Genomic DNA, 21859 nt, shown 5'->3' with positions numbered 1-21859 from the left:
AAATGGTTAATGTGTGATTATATTATATTTAAAAACTGAAGAATACACAGTTTAATGGAAAATTAGCTTAGTATAGCAGAATAGGCAACTCTGTAAAACTCATTATGAAAACAATGCAGAGATGACATTTTGTTAACTCAGTGAGTCAATACGAAGCTCCTCCAGGAAGCATGACTGTGTCTAAAAATAACACAGGCAGATAATGATTCGGCAAAGTTAACTGAAACTCTGTTGTACTGAGATAAGAAATTATGCATTAAAAACTGCAAGCTAATTAACCTTTGTCTGATATTCAGTGATACACAAATGTTTCCTTAACTGTTACAGAAGTGAGATGGCAATTATACAGACACGCTTTTAATAAAGACAGTTAATATGATGTTTTATTATGTCTTATGGCCAATTTACAGACATTTAGATGATTTCAAAAATACATTTTAAATCATTTAGGTTATTATTGGCTACTTCCTACTGGCCAAGTCATATATATTATAAAGGATACTTGAAGAAATAGGTTACCTTAAATTTTAAATATTTCCATTTTGTTCCCCCTTAAGCCATCATACAGTATGACATATAACATGTATATGAACTCTCTGTTTTTAAGATTTGAAAATGGGGCTCTATTCAATCCCATTTTAAAGCTGAAAAAAGCCAAGATATTATTTAATATAACCTTGACTGTGTTTGGATAAAAGAAGAAAGTTGTATACACATAGGATGGCACAGGGGTGAGCTAATATGGGCTAATTTTTATTTTTGGGCAAGACTAAAATAAATGTAAGAGCTGTCCAAACTGAAAACATATCTTAAAATACACCAGTGCCTTTTATTGACATCAAAACGCACACAAGTAATGTTTTTATTAAGGCATGTTTTTTAAAACTAGTTATATTAAGGCCTAGTCCTGGTTTAAGCTAATCCCTGTCTGGGAAACCACCCCTTAATGTCTGTAACTTGTTAATACATAAAGTAAAAATTATTTGCCATTTACAGTTAGTAATACTTTATCAGTTCAACCTACTGATCACAAATGTACACTCATCGTTTAAAACAAGTAAAAAGTTGATGTGCGGTCATAACACTGTTTTCTTATCAGTTTCCTTCATATGTAACTTCAGGAAAGTCTTGAGTTAATTCAGTTGTTCCTTTGTGATCAGAGAGCTTCATGTCCTCCAGTGAGTTTGTGGAACAGCTCCTCATTCAGCGTATCACTTTGCTCTCGAGCGCGCGTGGACATGAAGATGTATCCCCCGATGTACTCGTGTACAACCTTACAGTCTGCGTTCACACAGCTGAACGCTATGTTAATGTTCCCATCAAATTCAATGGCCACCTTGTAAAGAGAAATGTGTGTTGAGAACACCTGAACTGTTAAATTTTTAGTGTATTTCATAAAATTTGTCATGTGGTGGTAATGTAACATTTCAAATGATCATGTACTGTATTTCCTGAAACGTACCTGTCTTATATCCCAATTAACATTCCACTGTCTCATGTTATTGTAGCGCCACGTCTTTACCACATCTCCAACTCCAAGATCTATACGGATCAGGCGGTTGTTAGCGATGCCCAGGACTTCATCCTTACGGCTGCCTTTAAACCTGAGGAAAGATGGGAATGGAAAGCTAGATCATCTAACCAACTTTTAAAGCAGAAGGTACAAAACTGTACCTTTTAACTGGCCATCACTGGGGTTTTGTAACCCAAGTTAGTATTTTTATAACTTGTTTGGGGTACATAATTGTACCCTTAGGACCTATTGACTACCTTTAAAGGTACAGTTAAATGTTTTTTGCTCTAGGAACAAAATTGTACCTCCACACAACCTTTTTTCTGACAGTGTGTATTTTCAACTACCCGTTCTCACCAAGATGCGTACAAATGACACGCAGTGTGATTATCGTGCAATAGATACGCCAAATTCCGATTTTGCGTGCATATGATACGCCAGTCCTTCCCATTCACTTATATGGCGAATCGTTTCGTGACATTTTATTTATTGTTTTTTCATTTGTTTTCTGTTTTTTAAACCATTTTCTCTTGGGTTTAGGGTTAGATTTCACATTTGTTTAAGCAGGTTATTTAAAATACAGGTTTCTCTATGTTTTTATCTATATTTAAGCCATGGTCGCTTGGAGTTGGGGTTAGAGTTGGGGTTTGGGTTAGGATGTCATTTTTATATAACAAAAAGTTCTAACCCTAAACCGAAGCGAAAATGGTAAAAAAACAGAAAACAAATGAGAAAACAATAAATAAAACGTCACGAAACGATTCGCCATATAAGTGAATGGGAAGGACTGGCGTATCATATGCACGCAAAATCGGAATTTGGCGTATCTATTGCACAATAATCACACTGCGTGTCATTTGTACGCTTTTTGGTGAGAATGGGTTGATTTTCACGCATCACAATATGGGCACCTATTATACCTATTTTTAAATGATATAATATAAGTTTAAGGTGTGCCCAGAATGTGTCTGAAGTTTCAAAAGTTTCTGATTCCTGTGAATACAGTCTGAGACAATAGTATCTCCCTTACTGAAATTCACCATTTGCTGAGGGTGGAAACTATGGTTATGTCGGACTGTCAGTCAGTGGCTGTGGGTGGGGTTTTATCAGTGTGACATCATATTGATAAAATATTTAAAGGGGACATATTAAGAAAATCAGATTTTTTTTCATGTTTAAGTGTTATAATTTGCTCCCCAGTGCTTCTATCAACCTGGAAAATGTGTAAAAGAACAACCCATTAACTAAGTTTGGGTAAACCATTCTCTGCAAGCATGTGAAAAAATAAGTCATTGAAATTTGGCCCCCTTGTGATGTTAGAGGGGGAAAATACCGCCCCTTAAAGGCAGGATAGGCAGGAATTATCTAAAAAACTTTTTTACAAATTTGTTTAAAGCGACACCATGTCATTTTTCAACCTTCATAATAATTTTTCAAGACCCTTGTGATAGTACATCGACTTTAAATAGGTTGAATGACATGTCTACCATAGCCTGACGGGGCCTGTATCGCTTTTACTCGTACTTTAAAACTTAAGGTTTCTGGTAGTAACCAGAAAAAGGCAAGGAAATAGTTCTGGTCGTTTCTCAATTGGAAGGCTGCAGCTTCCAGAGGTCAAATATGGAGGCTGCATACGTCATCAAGCCTGGTTTATTAAGGTAAACTGAGCATTACATTCGCAAGTCATAAGCATACTGCAACAATTTACGATTAACTATGTATAATAGTCAACTTTATAATTGTTAATATTGTGAAATAAGACAGTCTTGATGACGTATGCAGCTTAGAAATACGACATCCGGAGGCTGCAACCTTCAGACTGAGAAATGGCTTCTGCCACGAGTTCCTCATCAGAAAGTTGTAACATGACTGCGTTTCTCCCTGATGCCTCAAAATGTTGATCTTTTAGCGTTTTAAATGTTTAGTTTTTAGTTTATTTTTAAGGTTGGCCAGTTCTTTTCCTTTGCAACAGTGCTGCGGCGCTTGTAGCCTCTAGGGGCGCTAGGCGTGAAAAATACATGTCTAGCGCCCCCCTAGTGGCCAAAAAGTTCCGCGGTGTGCCTTTAAACTGTCTTTATATATCAATACATAAGTAAAATTTAAGTACTCTAAAAAAGAGAGTATAAAAATCGAGTGTCTGTAGACCTCTCACGACTGTTTTAAACACAGCTAATTTTTCCATTCACTCCACCCCCTCCCTTCTGAGTTTCTTCTAAAGCCACGCCCCCAAAACACATGAACGCGCGACCGGCTCTGCTGGGAGCAGCATTTACCTCAGACGAGCGGAGAGGAAGGAGCGCGGTGCATGTAGTAACATCATGTCACAATCACATGTAATAATACACCTAACTTTATCACTATGAATATAAACAAATAGGATGACTTTTAGTACTCACTATTAAGCTAGCATATCGATACTGGTAAAGTTTAAAATATATTTAGTGAGATTCGGTAACAAACAAGCTAGTTATATTTATAAGACAAAGCTAAAAACAGGTTGCACTTATACACGTTTTTTCATTACCATCAGTTACAGTGTGATGAAGGTGAATTTCGTGGAAGATTCATAACATATAAGGTGTTTTGCATGTAAGAGTTTCCCTGATGAAAGCATTGTTGACTCTGATGAGGACTACACTCCGGAGACAATACCGCTACCACATCTTCGACTCGAGGAAAAGCCACGCGTGACGCGATATTTACTCTCGTTTGATTTCTTCGCTTATTCCTTTTTTTTTGCCTCGTTTGCCTTCACTGTCTGCATATGCAGGTACTGTGAGTTCTGAATGCTCTTTTTCTGCCGTACTTTTGCTCCTCCTAGAGTGCCTCGTGCACGTTCAAATCAATTGGGTGTGCGCATGTGTGGGCAGATCCCGTAGCAACAGGGGTGGTACCATGGTCGCGAGAGAGAGATAGTCGCGCAATCCAATCATTTGTTTCGTCCCGAATGGAAATAATTAGCTGTGTTTAAAACAGTCGTGAGAGGTCTACAGACACTCGAGTTTTATACTCTCTTATTCAGAGTACTTAAATTTAATTATGTATTGGTATATAAAGACAGTTTAAACAAATTTGTAAAAAAGTTTTTTTTAGATAATTCCTGCCTATCCTGCCTTTAATCTGCACTATCCAACCACGGCATTGCCATTTAGTGCAGAGATCAGCTCATTTGCATTTTAAAGGACACACCCAAAAACAGCACATTTTTGCTGGCAAAGTGGCAATTTTAACTTGCTATAATAAATTTTCTATATCGTATTTTAAGCTAAAACTTTACATGGGGACACAAAAGATTGATTTGACATCTTAAAAAGTTGTGAAATGTCCCCTTTAAAACAGCATGTATAATAAGACTGCTTTGGTCTAATGGGGATTAAAAAAGGAGTGTGTGGATTTTTGTATTGTAGGGTGATTGTGTTCACACATTGCCAACACACATTTATGTTCAAACACCTTGTAAAATTGGATTTTGCATAATAGGTGCCCTTTAATTTATACTGAATGTGTCAATATTTAGTCTAGCCTTTAAAATTATAAAATCTTTAGTCCACGTACCTAACCATGAAGTAAGATATTCCAAAATCTGGCAGTGCTTGCCAGATCTGCAGAAACTTTAGGATGGCAGATGTCAAGGACAGCTGGGCAACATTTTGATAAGCCTCCAGAATTCGAGGGGTTAACTGTAAAAAATTAGAAAATGTTAGTTTCTGGTGCTTATTTTTAAAGCAAAGTATATAACCAGAGAATCAGGATTGTAACTGAAGATGAATAAGTATTTTGAGAAAAGGGAAACAATGATTATTGAACTAAAATATTGGGGCAAGCATGTAGCGTCGTCTCTGTACCTGTTTGGGCTTGTATTTCTTATGGTATCTTGGTGAGACAAGACTGTGTGTATTGATGCTTTCATCTGTTTGTGCAGTGGCAGCTGGGGAATTGGATCGCTGCATAGAGAGAAACGTCTGGATGTTCTTCACTTCACTTTGATACGAGCTGTCCAACAGGGTGAGACCTTTAGAGGCCAGTTTACAAGCTGCCATCCACTGAGAATATTGCTTCTCCTGATGGGTGGGGAGAGGTGAGCATGCAATAAAAAAACTGTCATTACAAATAAATATTTTTCATATAATTCACTATTGCTTATCTGGCAATGAGATGTGATTTTAAATAAGACAACTCAATGAAAGTAAAACTAGCACAACTAGCACAAAAAAGGAATTCAGCAGTCACTTTTTAAAATGCTTCACTTCTGCTTACAAGTCTTTATCAGGACAATAAGACTTATAATGATTGGAAATCACATTTAGATATTTTTAATTATTGTAGTTTTAATAGATGCTTACATTTTCACATCGCAGATAGACTTCATTCATGCCTTCTGGTGCTGGAATAAGAAGTTTAATGCAGAACTTCTGACCTGCTACATTTACTTCTGGGGCCACCTCACAGCCTAAAGATATATGCAGATGGGTAACTGCTCACACATTATGTACACTCTTAAAAATAAAGGTGCTAGAAGAGTTATTTGTAGCCATTTTTGATTCCCCAAACAACCTTTTACTCAAAATGTATGTCTGCTGTGGTTTTGCTTACCACAGAGGTGTCAAGGCATATGCACACGTTGCACTTGCACAAAGTGGAGAGCTGATATGAGAGCAGATATGACTCTAGTGATGTTAAATAATCACTAAGTTATTTTTCTTTGACCTTGGTTGAAGGAAGTTCACCCCCCAAAAAAAATTCTGTCATCATTTACTTACCCTCGATTAGTTTCAAATATGAGACAATGAGATTTATTCAAGAGACTTTAATATTATTAAATATAATATTATATTAAACCTTAATATAATAATAGTTCAAGTTGTTCCAAACCTGTATACATTTCTTCGTTTTGCCAAACACAAAGGAAGATATAAGATATTTTGGAGACTGTTTGTAACCAAGCAGATCTGGTGCACCATTCATTTCTATAGTGCCATTTTTTCCTGATATGGAAGTGAATGGTGCCCCAGAACAAAGAAATTTATACAGGTTCGAAACAACTTGAGGGCAAGTAAATGATGACACACTTTTTAATTTTCGGTGAACTATCCCTTTAACTTCTCTTTATTCACAAGTATCTTTTTATAGAGCGCAATGCGTCATAACCTGAAAACCACACCCATGGGGGCGACAATCCATTCGTCTCCATGAACTTTGTATTGCGAGAGGCTACCTCCTTGTCATTTCGGGCTCATAACAAAAAACAGAATAAAGCCCAAAAGCTGCTTGACAGGATGTAACAAGCCAAAAAACACAGAAATACATTTTTACAAGCTGTCGACCCCAAAAAACGAGCGTTTAAAGACACAAAAGTGGAAAAAGGCAACTTTTCAAAGTATTACTATTATTAGAACTATGCACACTGGAGGGAAATGTAGTCGGCGATCCACTTTTGTGTCTTTAAACGCTTGCCTCTTGGGGTCGACAGCTTATAAAAATGTATTTCTGGGCTTCTAGCTGTACACATTGTCACACAGCAGCTTTTGGGCATTACTCTGTTCTTGTTATAAGCCAATTATAGCATGAAAAAGTCTAATTTTGATATGATGTCCCCTTTAATATAAAACATAAATGATAAAATAGGTAAATAATATAAAAAATACAAATTCTCTTTAAGTGTGAGAAAGTAAGGCACCTTTCAGGTTGAGTTGTTGTATTGGCTCTCCATAACGCTCCTCTTTACTCTTATAATAAGAGATTGATGTTTCCTGAAATTTGCACCAGTACTGCTTGTAACCCTTCAGGGTTAGTTTCTTCGGCCGAAAAATGTGAAATACAAGACAAATATTTACTTATGAAAGTACTGAAGAGTAAAGACAGAATTAAAGTACTAAGAAGGCAAAATGAACCTTACCGAAAAATTTTCAAATAGTCATTTAATTCTGGAGCAGTCATGGTATCCTGCAGAAAAAATAAAGATGTCAATAAAAATAGTCTCGGAAAGCACTTAAATATCTAGACGTCTGTTTATAATCTCTAAAGAGTTTAATCTTTAAATATCCCTCTGTTACTTTTCTATTATTCATATAACAGACTGACTGTCTCTCACCAGCATGTCTGTGCCGTTATCCTCTCCCACCATCTTAACCTCCAGAGATTTCAGGGCAGATTCCAGGTCATCCATGCCCTGACTGGAAGAGACCATGTCCTGGGACAAGGATAGTTTTCCTATGTGGTACTGAATGAAAGTTAGAGACCATTAGAAAAAGAAAAATATGCATATATGGTCCTGGGGCAGTAACCTTTAAAGGTGCAGTGTGTAATTTTTAGAATGATCTCTTGACAGAAATGCAAAATAATATACAAAATTATATTATATGGGGTGTATAAAGACCTTTTTATAATGAACTGTTATGTGTTTATTACCTTAGAACGAGACCTTTTTATCTACATACACAGAGGGTCCCCTTACATGGAAGTCGCCATTTTGTGCCGCCATTTTTCTACAGAAGTCCTTAACAGACAAATTTTTTTACTAAGTTGTCTCTGACGATGACATGTTTGTCCGGTGGCGGCTACCGTAGCTTCTCTATGCGTTTCAAAAGCGAGGGGTGAGCAGTGGACTAACTGTGCATTCAGACCGCCACCGGCGAGAGCGTCAAAGTGGCCGTAAATCATTCATTTTCAATGAGAGCTGCGCGGCACGTCATGTATAGCGTGAGCGTCCAGAACAGTTGAAATCAGCTAAACTTTATGGTAATGAGATATGACGCGGTTCGGCGGCAACCAATCGGAAGGCGGAAATGTTCGGCGGCAACCAATCGGAAGGCGGAAACCTCCGCCTGACAGGAGTTCAGAGAATGCATTAGAGCGTCAGAGCATCCACTACACCTTTCTTTAGCGTCGTTGGCAGGGCAGCCAGAGCTTTTATTGACGCTCTCGCCGGTGGTGGTGTGAATGCACAGTAAGCCGTTGGTTGCAATTTGCAACCTCACCACTAGATGCCACTAAAATTTACACACTGCACCTTTAAAAAAGTCCTAATATGTACTATTTATGTATGAGTATGTACGTTCTATTATGAGCTCTTTATGTACAATGGTGTACTTTTTGCAAGGGTACCGCTCCAGTGAGACCATTTATTGACCATACATTTTTATTACAGTGTACAATAAAGAGAAAGTTAATTTTTATAGGACTTGTGTTTTATGAGGTCTTTAATAGAGTTTTGATGCTAATGTAACACATTTGACTAATTTAGATTGTAGTTTGATGCCAGTAATATTAACAGCTAATCGTTTGTCTTCATTAGGAACTTAATGCTTTTAGTTTAGTGTAATGTTGTACCTGCAGGGCTCCAAAGAGCATCATTTCTTCCTCTGTGCAGTCTATATCCTCCATGAGGATAGCCCATCGAGCTTGTTCATACAGCTGCGTCAAACGCACTGCATCATACTACAATAAAAAACATCTAATTAGAATCTTTGTTAATAAATAAAAGAAGCAATTGAGAAAACAAATGGTGAAGTTTCTTTAGATGAAAATTTTTTGCTCCCAAACATTCATACCTTGGGATCCACGTCATGGAAAGTGTAGTATTTAAAACGCAGCGAAAGTTTGTCATTTTCTTGTATTCCTTGCTGCATCAGTGAACGCGATGAATCCATCCACCTCAAGGAAACAGAACAGTATTTATATTAATAATAAAGATAAATGTGAGATAATAATAAATGTATATAGATATTTTTACAGGCGTTTTTTGGTAACTATACCTGGTGTTAATGTGTGTTTTGTCCACCACGCTTGCTGGCCGATAGAGTTTCGCAATAGTTTCAGGTGCAGGAGAGGGCAGACTAACAGACAGCTTTTTATACACAGCCTCAGTATTTGGAGTCTGAGCGAAATAGGCCGGCATTCCGTTATACAGAACTTGACTGGAACCTGTTTCCAGATATAATTCACTTTAAATTCAATGACTTTTACTAAACCAAAGTATGTCATTGCTTTAGCATGATATTTATGTTTTTTTCGTTGCCATTCCATTTCATACATGTTATTTAAAACTGGACCTAATGCAGTACTGTGTCATGTCGTGCACCTGCAGTTAGAGGCAGATCTGTAATGTCATACAGCTCTTCTGAGGAATCTTTATTTTTCTTTTTCTTTTTCTCTTCAACAGGGCGAAGCAAGGAGAGCTCCTCTGGGTGCCGAATATCTGAAGGCGATAAACATCACGAGAGAACAATGAATAAATTACTATTAGTAAAATGGTGGGTAAGTTAAATCCAAGCTACATCTGTGCATAGTAGGATTAACTTACTAAGAATCCTGCAGATTCCCATTATACACCGAAACATAGGATTGGAAAAACAGGCCCGAACTTTAACTGTGATGCCACTTGGCAGACCCAGACGAAGAGGCTTGTGCTGTGGGGTAAAAAAAAGCCGGGCGTCTGCATGCACCCCACACTTATCCAGTGTCCATGCTGTCCGGAGCAGCCACTGCTGTTTCTGCTCCCACCACAGAGCGTGATCGGACCAGTCCTTCTGTAACTCTAGAGAAGTGGGCACAGGAACATTTCACAGAGTCAATGAGGATTAAAAAACCTCCATAACACCCCTGCCGAAAATAAAAAATGCTGTAAACCAGTTTGGCCACTTTTCAGCTGGTAAGGCTGAGACACCAGCTGGTCTCCCAGCTTGGCCGACCTGGCAGACCAGAAGGGTCTGTAAGCAGCATCATTGCATACAGGTCTTCATAAGGATAAAAATGATTATTATTATAGCAAACTACAAGCATTAATTCAAATGGAGCATTTAAAGGAGTAGTTCACCCAAAAATAGAAATTCTGTCATCTTTGACTCACCCTCATGTCGTTCTAAATCTGTATACGTTTCGTAGTTCTGCTGAACACGTAGGAAGATATTAGTAATCAAGCAGGAAACAGAAGCACCATAGACTTCCATAGTAGGAACAAATGCTACCATGGAAGTCAATGGTGCTCAAAAACAAACATTGCTCAAAACATCTTCCTTTGTGTTCAGCAAAACAAAGAAATTAACACAGGTTTGTAACAACATTAGGGTGAGTTATTCTAAATAGGGATGTATAACAATTAATTGCGATTAATTTATAGCATAAAATAAAGGGTTTTTGTTTGCATCATGTGTGTGTGTGGACTGTGTATAATAATTATGTATATATTATTTATTTATTATATATACATAAATATACAAATGTCTTATGACATTTCTTAAATATATACATGCATGAGTGTGCATTTATCTATACAAAGTTATAATTCACAGTTCATACACATATATGATGTAAACAAAAACTTTTATTCTGCTACAGATTAATCACGATTAATTGTTATGCATCACTGATTCTAAACTATGCCTTTAATCTGCACAATCTGCATAATGTAATTTATTTCAAACACACTTATTTGATTCATTTATTGTATCTAAAATGTAACTCACTGCTTTGCTCTACTACTTTGAGAATAACTCCCCCAATGTGCAGTTCAGAGGTCACACTAATTTTGAGGGGCAGAGCATCAGGACCAAGATCCTCCACACTGACTGTTAGGTCCCACGCTGCCATTCTGTAATAGGTGAATGATAAGGCATTACACAAGTTATTAAGTAAACAGTAAGTACAGTTTTAAGTACGGACAACAAATGTTATGAAGATCAGAACCGTCAAAATGAGGTGTAAATCACACAATTAACATAAACACACCACCAGCACACGCTTGGGTTTGCTTCATCTCTTTCCTGTGAGCATGATTGTGCTATTGTACTGGGAGACTAAAGGGGAGTCAAGTTCAGCACGGCAAATACTTCTCGTTTATACACCAATCGTATGGAACCACATTTCCTCTTTTGGTCAACAATCTGTTCGACCAATAGATGTTTTGGGTGTGTTGGGGTATGTTGCCGTGTAGGCGGTTGTCTTGTAATAATGTAAAATTTTAGTCCATCGTAGGTATATGCGAAATGAAAGAGACCAACCTTAAGCATCACTTCCATATGTGTATCTATATCTTTTCAATCTTTAACATAAACGTTTACATTTTGTTTTTACAAATTGTTCATTAAAATCTTTATACTGTATATAGCTTAAAAATAGGACAACATGTCTAATATGTAGTTACATACAGTATATATATATACAGTACAAGATTTCTAGGCCTTTAAATATGAAGGCCGCAGTGTTGAAGGTCACTGCTACAAAGGCGTAATAATGTTTCTCCATATTTGGCTGTATTATTATTGTAAATTTGTATTTACATTTCATATTTCTGAAAATATGTTTATCTTAAAGTTGATTAATTGTGTTACCTTATCTGGATTTGTTAAAATTGCCTCCTTTCCGTGTAGTATACAGATGGTAGTCTTTATAAGGTACCCGGAGACATCTGCATAGACACAGAAGACACGTCTGCTGCTGTATGTGAAAATCACTTGTGGTTTTTTGGGTATGTCAGAGCTGACAAAAATGGGTGTTCCTCTTTTCTCAACTTCCGTGTAACGGAACTGTGTATTACCATGTTTTTCTCTCTGGGTTTGCTTTTGTTCTGCTGTTATATGGGTATGAAAGTGCCATTAAACCGATTAAATCTGGTGATGTGTTACTGTGTTTATCACCATTTAAGATGGTGCTATACTAAAACTTTGGACCTCCTTAAAGGTCATAAGTAGAGAGTTGAAAAGTTTGAAAAGATAGGATGTTTGATATAGGTAACACTGTATAAAAAGATGGTGTATTATAAGTGGGTGGTGAGATGACATTTCACGCATTGGTGATGTATGAATGCAACATTATTCTAGTTCTTGTACAATTACATGCAGTTTTTAGAATCAGGATTAGAATAAACTTTATTACTATTTTATTATTTAAAGAACATGTATGTTTGTGCTTACATACATTTTATTATTTACAAAAAAAATAGAAAATACATATTATGTAGAATTAAAAATAATACAATTTAAGTAATATACATAAAATGTTAGTGGGAGCAGTTATTTACAGATATGCTTAGTATAGTACTAAACATTACCACTGTAATGTCTATGACATTGTAAAATATAAATAGGCATATTTACAATTAATACATAAACTAATTTGATGATCCTGCAAAAAATCTTTTAAATATGCCACACTGGATTTTAGGTAAACTACCAAATAAGCTAAAATGTGATTAAATTGATAAAATATAGCATATGGTATATTTCAACAAAATTAAAAATCACACACACCAAAAGACATATTATGGCCGCTAGATGTCAGAAAAGGCTGCACGATGTGATGTGGAACAGTCCAAGTAACCGAAAGCGATTTTTTTCGACTTTATGCGACGCTGCACAGACCAACGTCGACGTATGATAAAGTATCGCGAGAACTCAAGCTTTATATCATTCTCGCGGTACTGTGATGTCAAACGCTGCTCGCTCTGCGCAGCGCCGCATAAACCTACACACGAATCTCATGGACCCCTACGTGTTGGTATAGTCCCAGTTGTTTGAAGTGGCAGACGATTAACTTTCGATATTACGGCTGTTATTGGATCAATTAAGTACCGTTTGTTGTCTTACTGCAAACTGAAACGACGACAAACCCAAGGTGTATCGCTTCGTTCTTAAAAAAATTATAACTTAGTTGACAAGGCATAGCTATGGCGTTTCAGATATCAAAACTTGCTACTCGTGTTTCACTTTCAAAAAGCGTTGGATTAATATCCAGAGCTGATAACAAATTCTCGGGTCACCTCAGCAAATGTAACGTTACACATGGCTTAACCGAACGCTTCTTCTTCACAGGCGGTAAACAGTTAGCAAATATTAAAGTGTTGAATTCTCAGAGACTCGTACCTAAGGTGTGGGAGAAGGTGTGCACGAGCTCAAAATTACCTCCTCACCGTCAGGGTGGGAGGGCTGTTGCCATCGGCGTTTTGGGGGTATCAGCTGCGGTGATAGCGACCCTGCATACGGGCACGCTACACGCCATGAGCGCGCGACCCGACTTGAATCTCGACTCTGACAGCGGTGACTGGAAAGATGCAAAGAGTGAGTCTAAAGATAATGAATCCTAAAAAGTGTACATCAGTTGATCAACACACCTACCTGAGTATCTATCTATCTATCTATCTATCTATCTATCTATCTATCTATCTATCTATCTATCTATCTATCTATCTATCTATCTATCTATCTATCTATCTATCTATCTATCTATCTATCTATCTATCTATCTATCTAGAACTTAAATAATGCAATTCCCTCAGGTTGTACATTTTGATTAAATGAAATTTAAAAATAAAAGACGTTTAGACATTTTTTTATTTTTTATTTATATGCTTTGTTTTGTGTGTTTGTCATTTATAGATAAGCTTTCCTCAATGGACAAAGAGGCGAGGAGGAAAATGTACAGGATTGACTTCATTCCTCTTGAAAACGTTCCTGTATGGAGATCGACAGGTGAACTAAATGCAAAAAAAATCAAAACACTCATTATGTACAACTCCATGAAATGTAAACCATTTGTTTTGTCCATCTGTGCACAGTTGTATTATTTTATTAATTTATTATTCAGCATTTGTTATTTATTGCTTATCGTACAGCACATTATTCAAAACTGTTATTTTTAATTGTGCTATAAAAATAAAACTGACATTGTTTTAATCACAAAACAATTGTTTACTTTGGAGCAGCTTGGAGTCCATAAAGTGTTGGATGCATGAAGGCATAAATAGACCTAATGTATTACTTATTTGGGTTCTTAATGTTGGTAAATTAAATAGTTTTTATTTTTTGTCAAATAAATAAACACTGTTTTAAATCTCTTAGGTGACTCATCTTGTAAGCCTCTTTACAAAGCCAACGAAGAGCTGAATATGAAAATATCTCTCTTCAGAGGTGACATCACAAAACTGGAGATAGATGCGATTGCCAATGCAGGTGAGATTCAGGGTACAGGAAAGTATAGTCTGCATTAACCTGCTTGGGTTTGTCTGCCAGGAGATATTTTATTGTTTACCAGGAGTGCTGGCCATACATCATAAACTTCAAACACTGATTCAGCAGTTTATTCTTTAGTGTTTTTGTTCAAATAGTCTTGGTTGTTTATATATATATATATATATATATATATATATAGTATATTTTAATCTTTATGATCCACTTTAGATTTAAATTTAAATTTAGATGTGCAGTATTGAATGTTAGGCTTCCTTAGGGCCTTGTTCTATACAAATGAACAGACCTGACCTACATATTAAGGCAGTGAACCTTTGACCTTCCCAGACTGCAGAGGAGTACAGAGCTTGTTCATTTGTATACTATATCATGTGTTTAGAGCATGTGCAAAAAAAAAAAAAAACATTTCTTGATCATCCTCATTTGAATAAGACGGTGTCCTAATTTAGAAAATAATAGATTCGTCAAATAATAGATTGTATGTCACAGGTGGAGGTAAAGCCGCTGTCTCTGTAAACAAACCTGAAGAGTAACACACCTGCATTAAAACACATGTTCTTGGCAGGTGCACGAAGCTTTTTTTCAATTGCATCAATATACAACTATGGAAACAATAAGATTACACTGCTCAGTCTTGAAACAAATGCTTTATAAAGACAGATAAGATTGAATGTGCAGTGGACTGTAACGACAAAATGCATTATTGCAACTCATGAAGCTAAACATTTTCAGAATGAATAACAACACCACTGACATTCAGCGTACTCTTGTTGCTCGGCATATTGACATTAGGGTGTTCATGCGGTGTTATCGAAGCGCACAGGGTTTTTTATTTTCCTCATCACATAAGCTGCCATAAAGCAAAGCAATGACTGGTTAATGTTTTAGCAATCTTATAGGTATTACTACAAGATGTTACATTTACTGCTGGTCGGCCTAATGGAGCTCATTGTTCAGGCTCATTGGAACAGGTGTTCAAAGACATTTTTTTAGATTAGATGGTGCGTGAGAAGGAAGTCTCATGGGATGGCGAAAAAGCATAGGCAAACTGAAAACTGAAAATGCAAAGGATTAAAATAAGGAGAATGAATGAGAGAGAGTTTGTGTGACAAGACATTGATTCATCTCTCCCAGTTGACGCATTGATCGTCTGGCTGTAGGTCTCGCTGTAAAAGCGCGAGGATTAACAGACTGTCCTGAGGTCATTAATTTGGAGTTTAGAATGAACTGCTAACTGTGCATCTAGCTCAACAAAGTTCCCAAGTGAGCGCAAACACTCCTTGAAAGGGTTCCTGTAGCTCACTTGGTAAAGCATTACGTTAGCAATGCAAAGGTCATGGGTTTGATATCCAGGGAGAACACATACCTTACTAATAAAAAATTTATAGTTTCAATTCACTATAAGTCACTTTGGATAAAAGCGTCTGGCAATGCATAAATATTAATAAATGTAAAATAATGTTTTATAGCATGTTGCATCTTTAAAGTCTTTTAAGGTCAATGTAACATTGAATTTGTACTGTATTTGTGGTAGTGATACCATGGCAGTTAAACAATGAATGTACCATTGTATTTACGTTATTTAAAGTATGGTCGTTTTTTACACGTACGCGAGGGTCCGCGTACAGTGCGCGTTGCGCAATTTTCATCATCGAGTGTGCGCATGCTGTACTTTGCCAGATTTTTGATACCTTTTGCACATTTTATGCATAGGTCGCACATAGGGCTGTCACAGTGATTATATAATCATCTCAATGCGATTGTTTGACCTCATCGCGATGATTTCAGATCACCGCAATGATTGCATATCTCTCTAAAAAACACAAGGGGGAGCTGCAGCGCCTGTATTAACGAGATAGTATCAGATGGTGCTCCTTAACTGACAATGTAATGCAATACAGTGGAAAAAACTGCTTTTAAAGAAATGCTACTAAACTTTAATAAGTAGGATGAACTGCCAGGTAAAACATACATTTCCAAAACGGCAATTCCAAATTAAGGGAAGTAAAAGATGCTATTCTTCAAGATCTGTAAGGAATTTGCCTCTATTTAAGGCCTAAGTTTGTTTAGATTGCATTTTTATTTTCCTTTATTTTTCTGAAACTTTGTTGTGTTTATTTCTTATAAAGAATTTTCACAACAATGTGTAAAAATTATTTCATGAACAAACAAAATAATGTGTTATCAAACGTCAAAGCCCTAAAACAGTCAAATAATTGTCATAATCGGCACAATTTATTAGATAATTAACCGTCAGCCAAAGTCATAATTGTGACATGCGCCTGCAGGAGACTGTAGTATCAATGTAGTATGTAGCTAAAGAGTAACTAAACCCTAAACCAACTTTTTTAAGTTAATGATCTGTAAGAATGATGCTTTATTAGTGCTGTTCATTGATTTTAGTAAGTTTTTTGACATTTGGATAAAGTGTTTCAATACTGCAATATATGGTGTAAAAACGTCTGAGTGCTGCCCTCTTCAGGTTGAACGGTGGCTACTGCAGTTAAATTTTCCTATTGGATGATGGAGTCCAAAAAATGACTCGTGACGTAAGCAGATTCAAGCTCACCACGCCCTTGTTACGATCTCACCAGACTTGGTACGAGCTTAGTTCGTCCCCTCTATCTCCGTTGGGATCTGCCCACTTTTCTTGCATTTTTCAAATATTGCCAGTGGGCGGAGTCAGGCTCTGACCAGAGGTTTAGTTTAGTTATTTTGTTGCAATGCGCATGTGTCGAACATCTTTGTACACATACGAGTCAAATAAACTATACTTTGCAAGGCTCTGCATTAGACTGTGCACGTACGTTTGTGTACACGTAAAAACAGACCATACTCCAGGCTTAAGGAGGCAATGGTTGTCAAACTTTTTCTGTGTGCAGCCAAAGAAAATTCATGACAGTTAAGTAATCTCAATCGCAACTAATTTGAATTAAACAAAATAAACAATATATTATTCAATGTATTTCTTTAGGTAAGTAGACTTATTCAGGGGTTAAATTTGGATTTGTAATGTGTGGGAGGACATTGATGAGTACATATGCAAAGCTTATAAAGTGTATAAATTGACAAAATGTAACACATACGTTTTAAGCACAGACAGTCAGTGCAAAAAAGTAAATGAAACAAAAACTTTTTTTCCCAAATCAGTTCAGCGAAAGTCCCATTCTGCAGCTAATATCATTCATTGGTAAAGTTTAGGGTGAGGGGTAGGGTTAAGGTTTAGGTGTAAGCATTGATAGGTTCAAAGCATGCGCGAGCATGAAGCCTTCAGTACCAATAAACTGAAAGCACGTTATTCCCGCTTTGCATCAGTCCACACGCACCAAAGAGTATTTGCACACTGGCGCGGAGCAGAGCGAGGCCATTAGCCTATGTGCCGGGACTCAGCCTTAATACTGTACATTATAAAAGTTTGAAGGTCGAAATTGCACAAAGCAGAACTGTGCACAAACATACAGTACAAATGCATCTTGTTTTTTGAAACTGGCTAAGGATTCAATCCATCAATATTGAAGGGGTGATGGAGAGGTGGGGTGGGGGTGGAGTGAGCACAACAGTTTGTCTGTCGTTCTCAATAAAGATCGGATTTACAATAACATTGCCTCCGCCCCCTGTCCTCTTTCTCCTCCCTCTCACAACATTTTACAGCTCTTGGCTCCTGAATCTGCCTTATAAACACAGTAAACATAAAATCCACAAGCACTTAGTAACTGTCCTTCCGAGAGCAGGGGTGGAGAGGGGAATAAACATCCTTTTTACGCCACCATCCATCCATCCTCCTGTCAATTCACCCATCCATCTAGTTAGTGGGAGAGGATAAAGTGTCCTGTATTGGTTTATTAAGATGCATTACTTGGGAATAGTCTATTGTGATTGAGTGTGCAAAAGTACTGCGTGCTTCGGTTTGTCATATGACTAAAAATAAAAATAAAAAAAATTTGAGAAAAGGTATGATTTTATTTATTTTATGATTTATTTTAGAAATCGAAACGGTGTTGTTTAATAAAGATTATTTGGCGTGTTGAGGTGCCGTGTTTGCTTATTGAGAGAAATTTCATCAGCTTCAGTTTACATCCATCTTTGTTCATATTTTGATGGAAATTAAGGATGAGTGTCAGTATTGAGTCTCACAAAACTGATATTACACACAAAAACACAGATAAGATAAATAAATCTCATTATGAGTATATAGATTATAAACACAGCAAAAAAAAATTCTTAGTATTTTTGTCTCGTTTTCAGAAAAAATATCTAAAAATTCTTAAATTAAGATGCTTTTTCTTGATGAGCAAAACAACCCAAGAAAAGAAGTCTAGTTTTTAGACCAAAAACATCAAATTTAAGTGATTTTGTGCATAAAACAAGCAAAAAATAAATAAAAATCAGCCAATGGGGTAAGCAAAAAAATCTTGAACATTTTTCTTAAACACTAATTTCAAGAAAAATTCAAGAAAAATTTGCTTACCCCATTGGCAGTTTTTTTTGCTCGTTTTATGCACAACATTTTATGTTTTTGGTCTAAAAACTAGACTTATTTTCTTGGGTCGTTTTGCTCATCAAGAAAAAGCATCCCAATTTTTGAATTTTTAGATATTTTTACCGAAAACAAGACAAAAATACTTAATATTATTATATTAAACTTATTTTTTTTCTTGAAAACAATTTTTTTGCAGTGAAGAAATTAGTTTTTTAAAAAGATCAACAAAAACAAAGCTGATAGATTTTGTAGATTTTTTTAAATTTAAAAATGAGTTTGCTCTGATTCGGGTAACGGTGTCTCTTTAAGTTTTTATGTCTACTTTTGACTGACTGTGTAATAATTTACAAAGCCCCAAGATATATTGCACTGAGCTATATCTTAACCCTCAGCTGGCAAAATAGCCCCACAGAAAGGGAAGAGGAGGTACGATAGAGAATGAGAATGAAGCGTAAAGCTGGGTTTTTGCCTGTGTAGTCGTAGCTTTCTGTCTGTAAAGATGGTATGCATAATTCGCACTGATATGTCTTCCTTTCACAGAAAGCTTGTGATATTCGCACAGCTTTAGCAAGGAGTGCGGATAGCGCCGCACAGGCGTATATAAAATGTGTAGACATCTCTAAATAGGTCTGAAAATGCAGCGTATTTGTCAAAGAGCATAAGCCATTAAATCTGTTATCTGTTGCAAATGAAGCTCAGCATCCTTAGCTGGTGGTTCAGGCCCCTCTTACCAGCGTAGGCGAATTTAAAATGAGTTCACACTGAGAAATCTCACATCTCTCAGCATATGCCACATTGTTGCTAATTGGAAACCAAGCTTGTTGGAAGGAAATGGTTGTCAGATACACAACCTTAATAAATTTTGTATTAGTCGCTTATGAAATTGCATTTCAATAGCATCGCTTTTTGCTTTATTGCAGCGTTTCACCCAATTTTGAGTGAATTAATTAAACAAATAACATTTTTGAATTAATGCTTAGTGATAAATTTGGTGACCCATCCATAATTTTTCAAAGTAGTAGAGTAGTAGTCCTCTAAATTCACTTTGATGCTCGAGGCGTATGAGTCACTTGCTAAAGCTTTAATGATATGAATGATGTGTTCGATTGGGGAAAAAAATGAGCGCGTTTGCAGAATGGCAGCCCCACAGCAATTATTTCGGGTCTCATTAAAAGCCTCCCACCTATCCCATTCTCTCACAATCAATCGGCACTTTAGCTCCAATGAAGGAATGTGAAATTGTTGGTCTCCTCTTAGTCTAATTAGCTTAATTGACCTGATGTGGTAAATGCAGGGATAGGAGGCATGCAGTTCATCAGGGATGACTTCTGAGAGTTTTTTGCTTGTGCTTGGCTAGGAAATTGCAATTGCTTAGCGTAATTGTAGTTCTCAGTTTGGTTTCACTTGGTACGACGTAAGAGCCACTAGGTGTAGGTTCTTGGGAGTTTGATTTACCAGTAATTGGGACGTGTCAAACATTAAAGTTAATTGTTGGGTTTTGTGAAGTTGGCCTTTTAGGTGATAATTGTAGTGGTCACTCTGTCGCCAGCACACCCAGAAAGCCTACATGTTGGTTTTACTATCATTATACAAGGACTTTTTTTTATTTTATCCTCCTGAGCTAATGATATTTTCTATCCTTACCCGTAAAACTTAAACAAAACTTTTTTTTTCATAAAGATGTTGTTTAGTATGTTAATTGAGCTGTTTGAATTGACATTTTGGATCTCCTCAGTGTATCAACATGCATGTGTCCTACTGATCGATATGACTTCCACCATATGCTGGTGTCTGTTTAACACCAGTCATATGCCTAATAAGAGTCAGTCATCTGAAAAATGTAAATCGCTGTGAAAAAAAGTGATGTTTTCTAATGATTTAGAATTAGGTAGGTTTGAAAAATTAATTGTAAAAAAGGTGAAAATAACTAATTGAACTGTACAGATCTGCACAGAGAACACGGTATGTTCTTCTACTTACACATTAGGCAATTGAAGGGCTTATGTTTAAAACCCATTCTTTCTTGGATAGACTGTGTGCTCTCCGCTCTCATTATATTGATCTCTGCATTGCTTACACAGGCATTACCACACTATCCAGACTGGGGGCTTGTCTGTGTCTGCTCTTAAACAAACACTATCCAATTGACTACTCTGATTCTTATTTACTCTTCCAGCAATTGTTTGTGCCATATACACCCATCAATGTCACCATATAAATTTTCCATAAATTGTTTAGGTGCCTGTAGCTCAGCTGACTAAGCGTGAACAGTGTAACGGTTGTTGGTTCAAGGCTCAGGAAACACGCGTACTGATAAAATGTGTACCTTAAATGAAATATATGGAGCCAAAAAGTCTCAATTATAATACAAAAAGCACAGCACAAAATCAGATTCATAATTCAAAATACAGTTCATAAATACACAAGTGAAATTTGCCAACATGAATATATGTCTCACCCTGTAGCCCAAATAGTAGATTATTGTGTTAGCAGTGTAAAAGGTTGTTGTGTTGATTCCCAGCAGTGGCGTGTTTACCCACCACGCAAACCACGCAATTGCGTGGGGACCCGCGGGCTTGGGGAGGCCCCCTACTGGCCACAAGGTGTGCGAAAGTATGTTTATTCAGACCCAAATTTAAGGTACGGATAAAGCACGCACGAGCGAGAGATGTGCGAGTATGCACGCAGAATAATATTTGCGTGCATCCTCCCGAGGGCACATATAGGCTACTTCATGAGCGAAACTCTACGGGAAAGCGCACCTCTGCTCAGCTCGCACAAATGCAGCCACATAATTGCTGGAATGAGCGCTCGCTCGACTCTCTCTGTGCTCTCGTAACTGCACAACATTCACTCGATGGGCAAGTTTACTTTAAAGACTTTGGGCTTCACACCTGTGATTGG

At 36.9% G+C, this 21859-nt stretch overlaps 2 protein-coding genes and 1 long non-coding RNA gene across 5 annotated transcripts in view; 2 read left to right on the top strand and 1 right to left on the bottom strand.

Moving 5' to 3' along the window:
* Positions 1-355: 355 nt before the first annotated feature.
* Positions 356-12054, bottom strand: fermt3b (FERM domain containing kindlin 3b). Its single transcript, XM_073854392.1, has 15 exons — positions 11842-12054; positions 10978-11102; positions 9816-10049; positions 9594-9710; positions 9268-9436; positions 9064-9166; positions 8843-8950; positions 7605-7733; positions 7418-7456; positions 7191-7323; positions 5857-5963; positions 5359-5574; positions 5069-5193; positions 1463-1604; positions 356-1336 (listed from the first exon to the last, which is right to left on the bottom strand). Exons 2-15 carry the CDS (start codon positions 11099-11101, stop codon positions 1157-1159), a joined length of 1926 nt encoding a protein of 641 aa, XP_073710493.1. The 5' UTR covers position 11102; positions 11842-12054; the 3' UTR covers positions 356-1156.
* Positions 1521-9819, top strand: LOC129422884 (uncharacterized). Its single transcript, XR_012358001.1, has 4 exons — positions 1521-1660; positions 5436-5591; positions 7608-7743; positions 9675-9819. It is a non-coding gene; the product is annotated as an uncharacterized lncRNA (long non-coding RNA).
* Positions 12055-12979: 925 nt separating the features above from the next.
* Positions 12980-21859, top strand: part of macrod1 (mono-ADP ribosylhydrolase 1) — a 72548-nt gene continuing 63668 nt past the window's right edge. The window contains exons 1-4 of one of the 3 annotated variants that reach the window (XM_055179043.2): positions 12992-13123; positions 13321-13566; positions 13885-13977; positions 14347-14457. In XM_055179043.2, coding sequence (XP_055035018.1) covers positions 13506-13566; positions 13885-13977; positions 14347-14457 — 265 coding nt within the window. In that variant the 5' untranslated portion in view covers positions 12992-13123; positions 13321-13505. Of the gene's footprint in view, positions 13567-13884; positions 13978-14346; positions 14458-21859 lie in introns of all 3 variants that reach the window. The other 2 variants (XM_055179042.2, XM_055179041.2) reach the window with 2 other exon arrangements.

Source organism: Misgurnus anguillicaudatus, chromosome 16, assembly GCF_027580225.2.
Source record: "Misgurnus anguillicaudatus chromosome 16, ASM2758022v2, whole genome shotgun sequence".
In the NCBI taxonomy this organism is placed as follows: Eukaryota; Metazoa; Chordata; class Actinopteri; order Cypriniformes; family Cobitidae; genus Misgurnus; species Misgurnus anguillicaudatus.
Note: the sequence above shows the minus strand (reverse complement) of the source record. Positions and strands in the feature narration are given on the sequence as shown.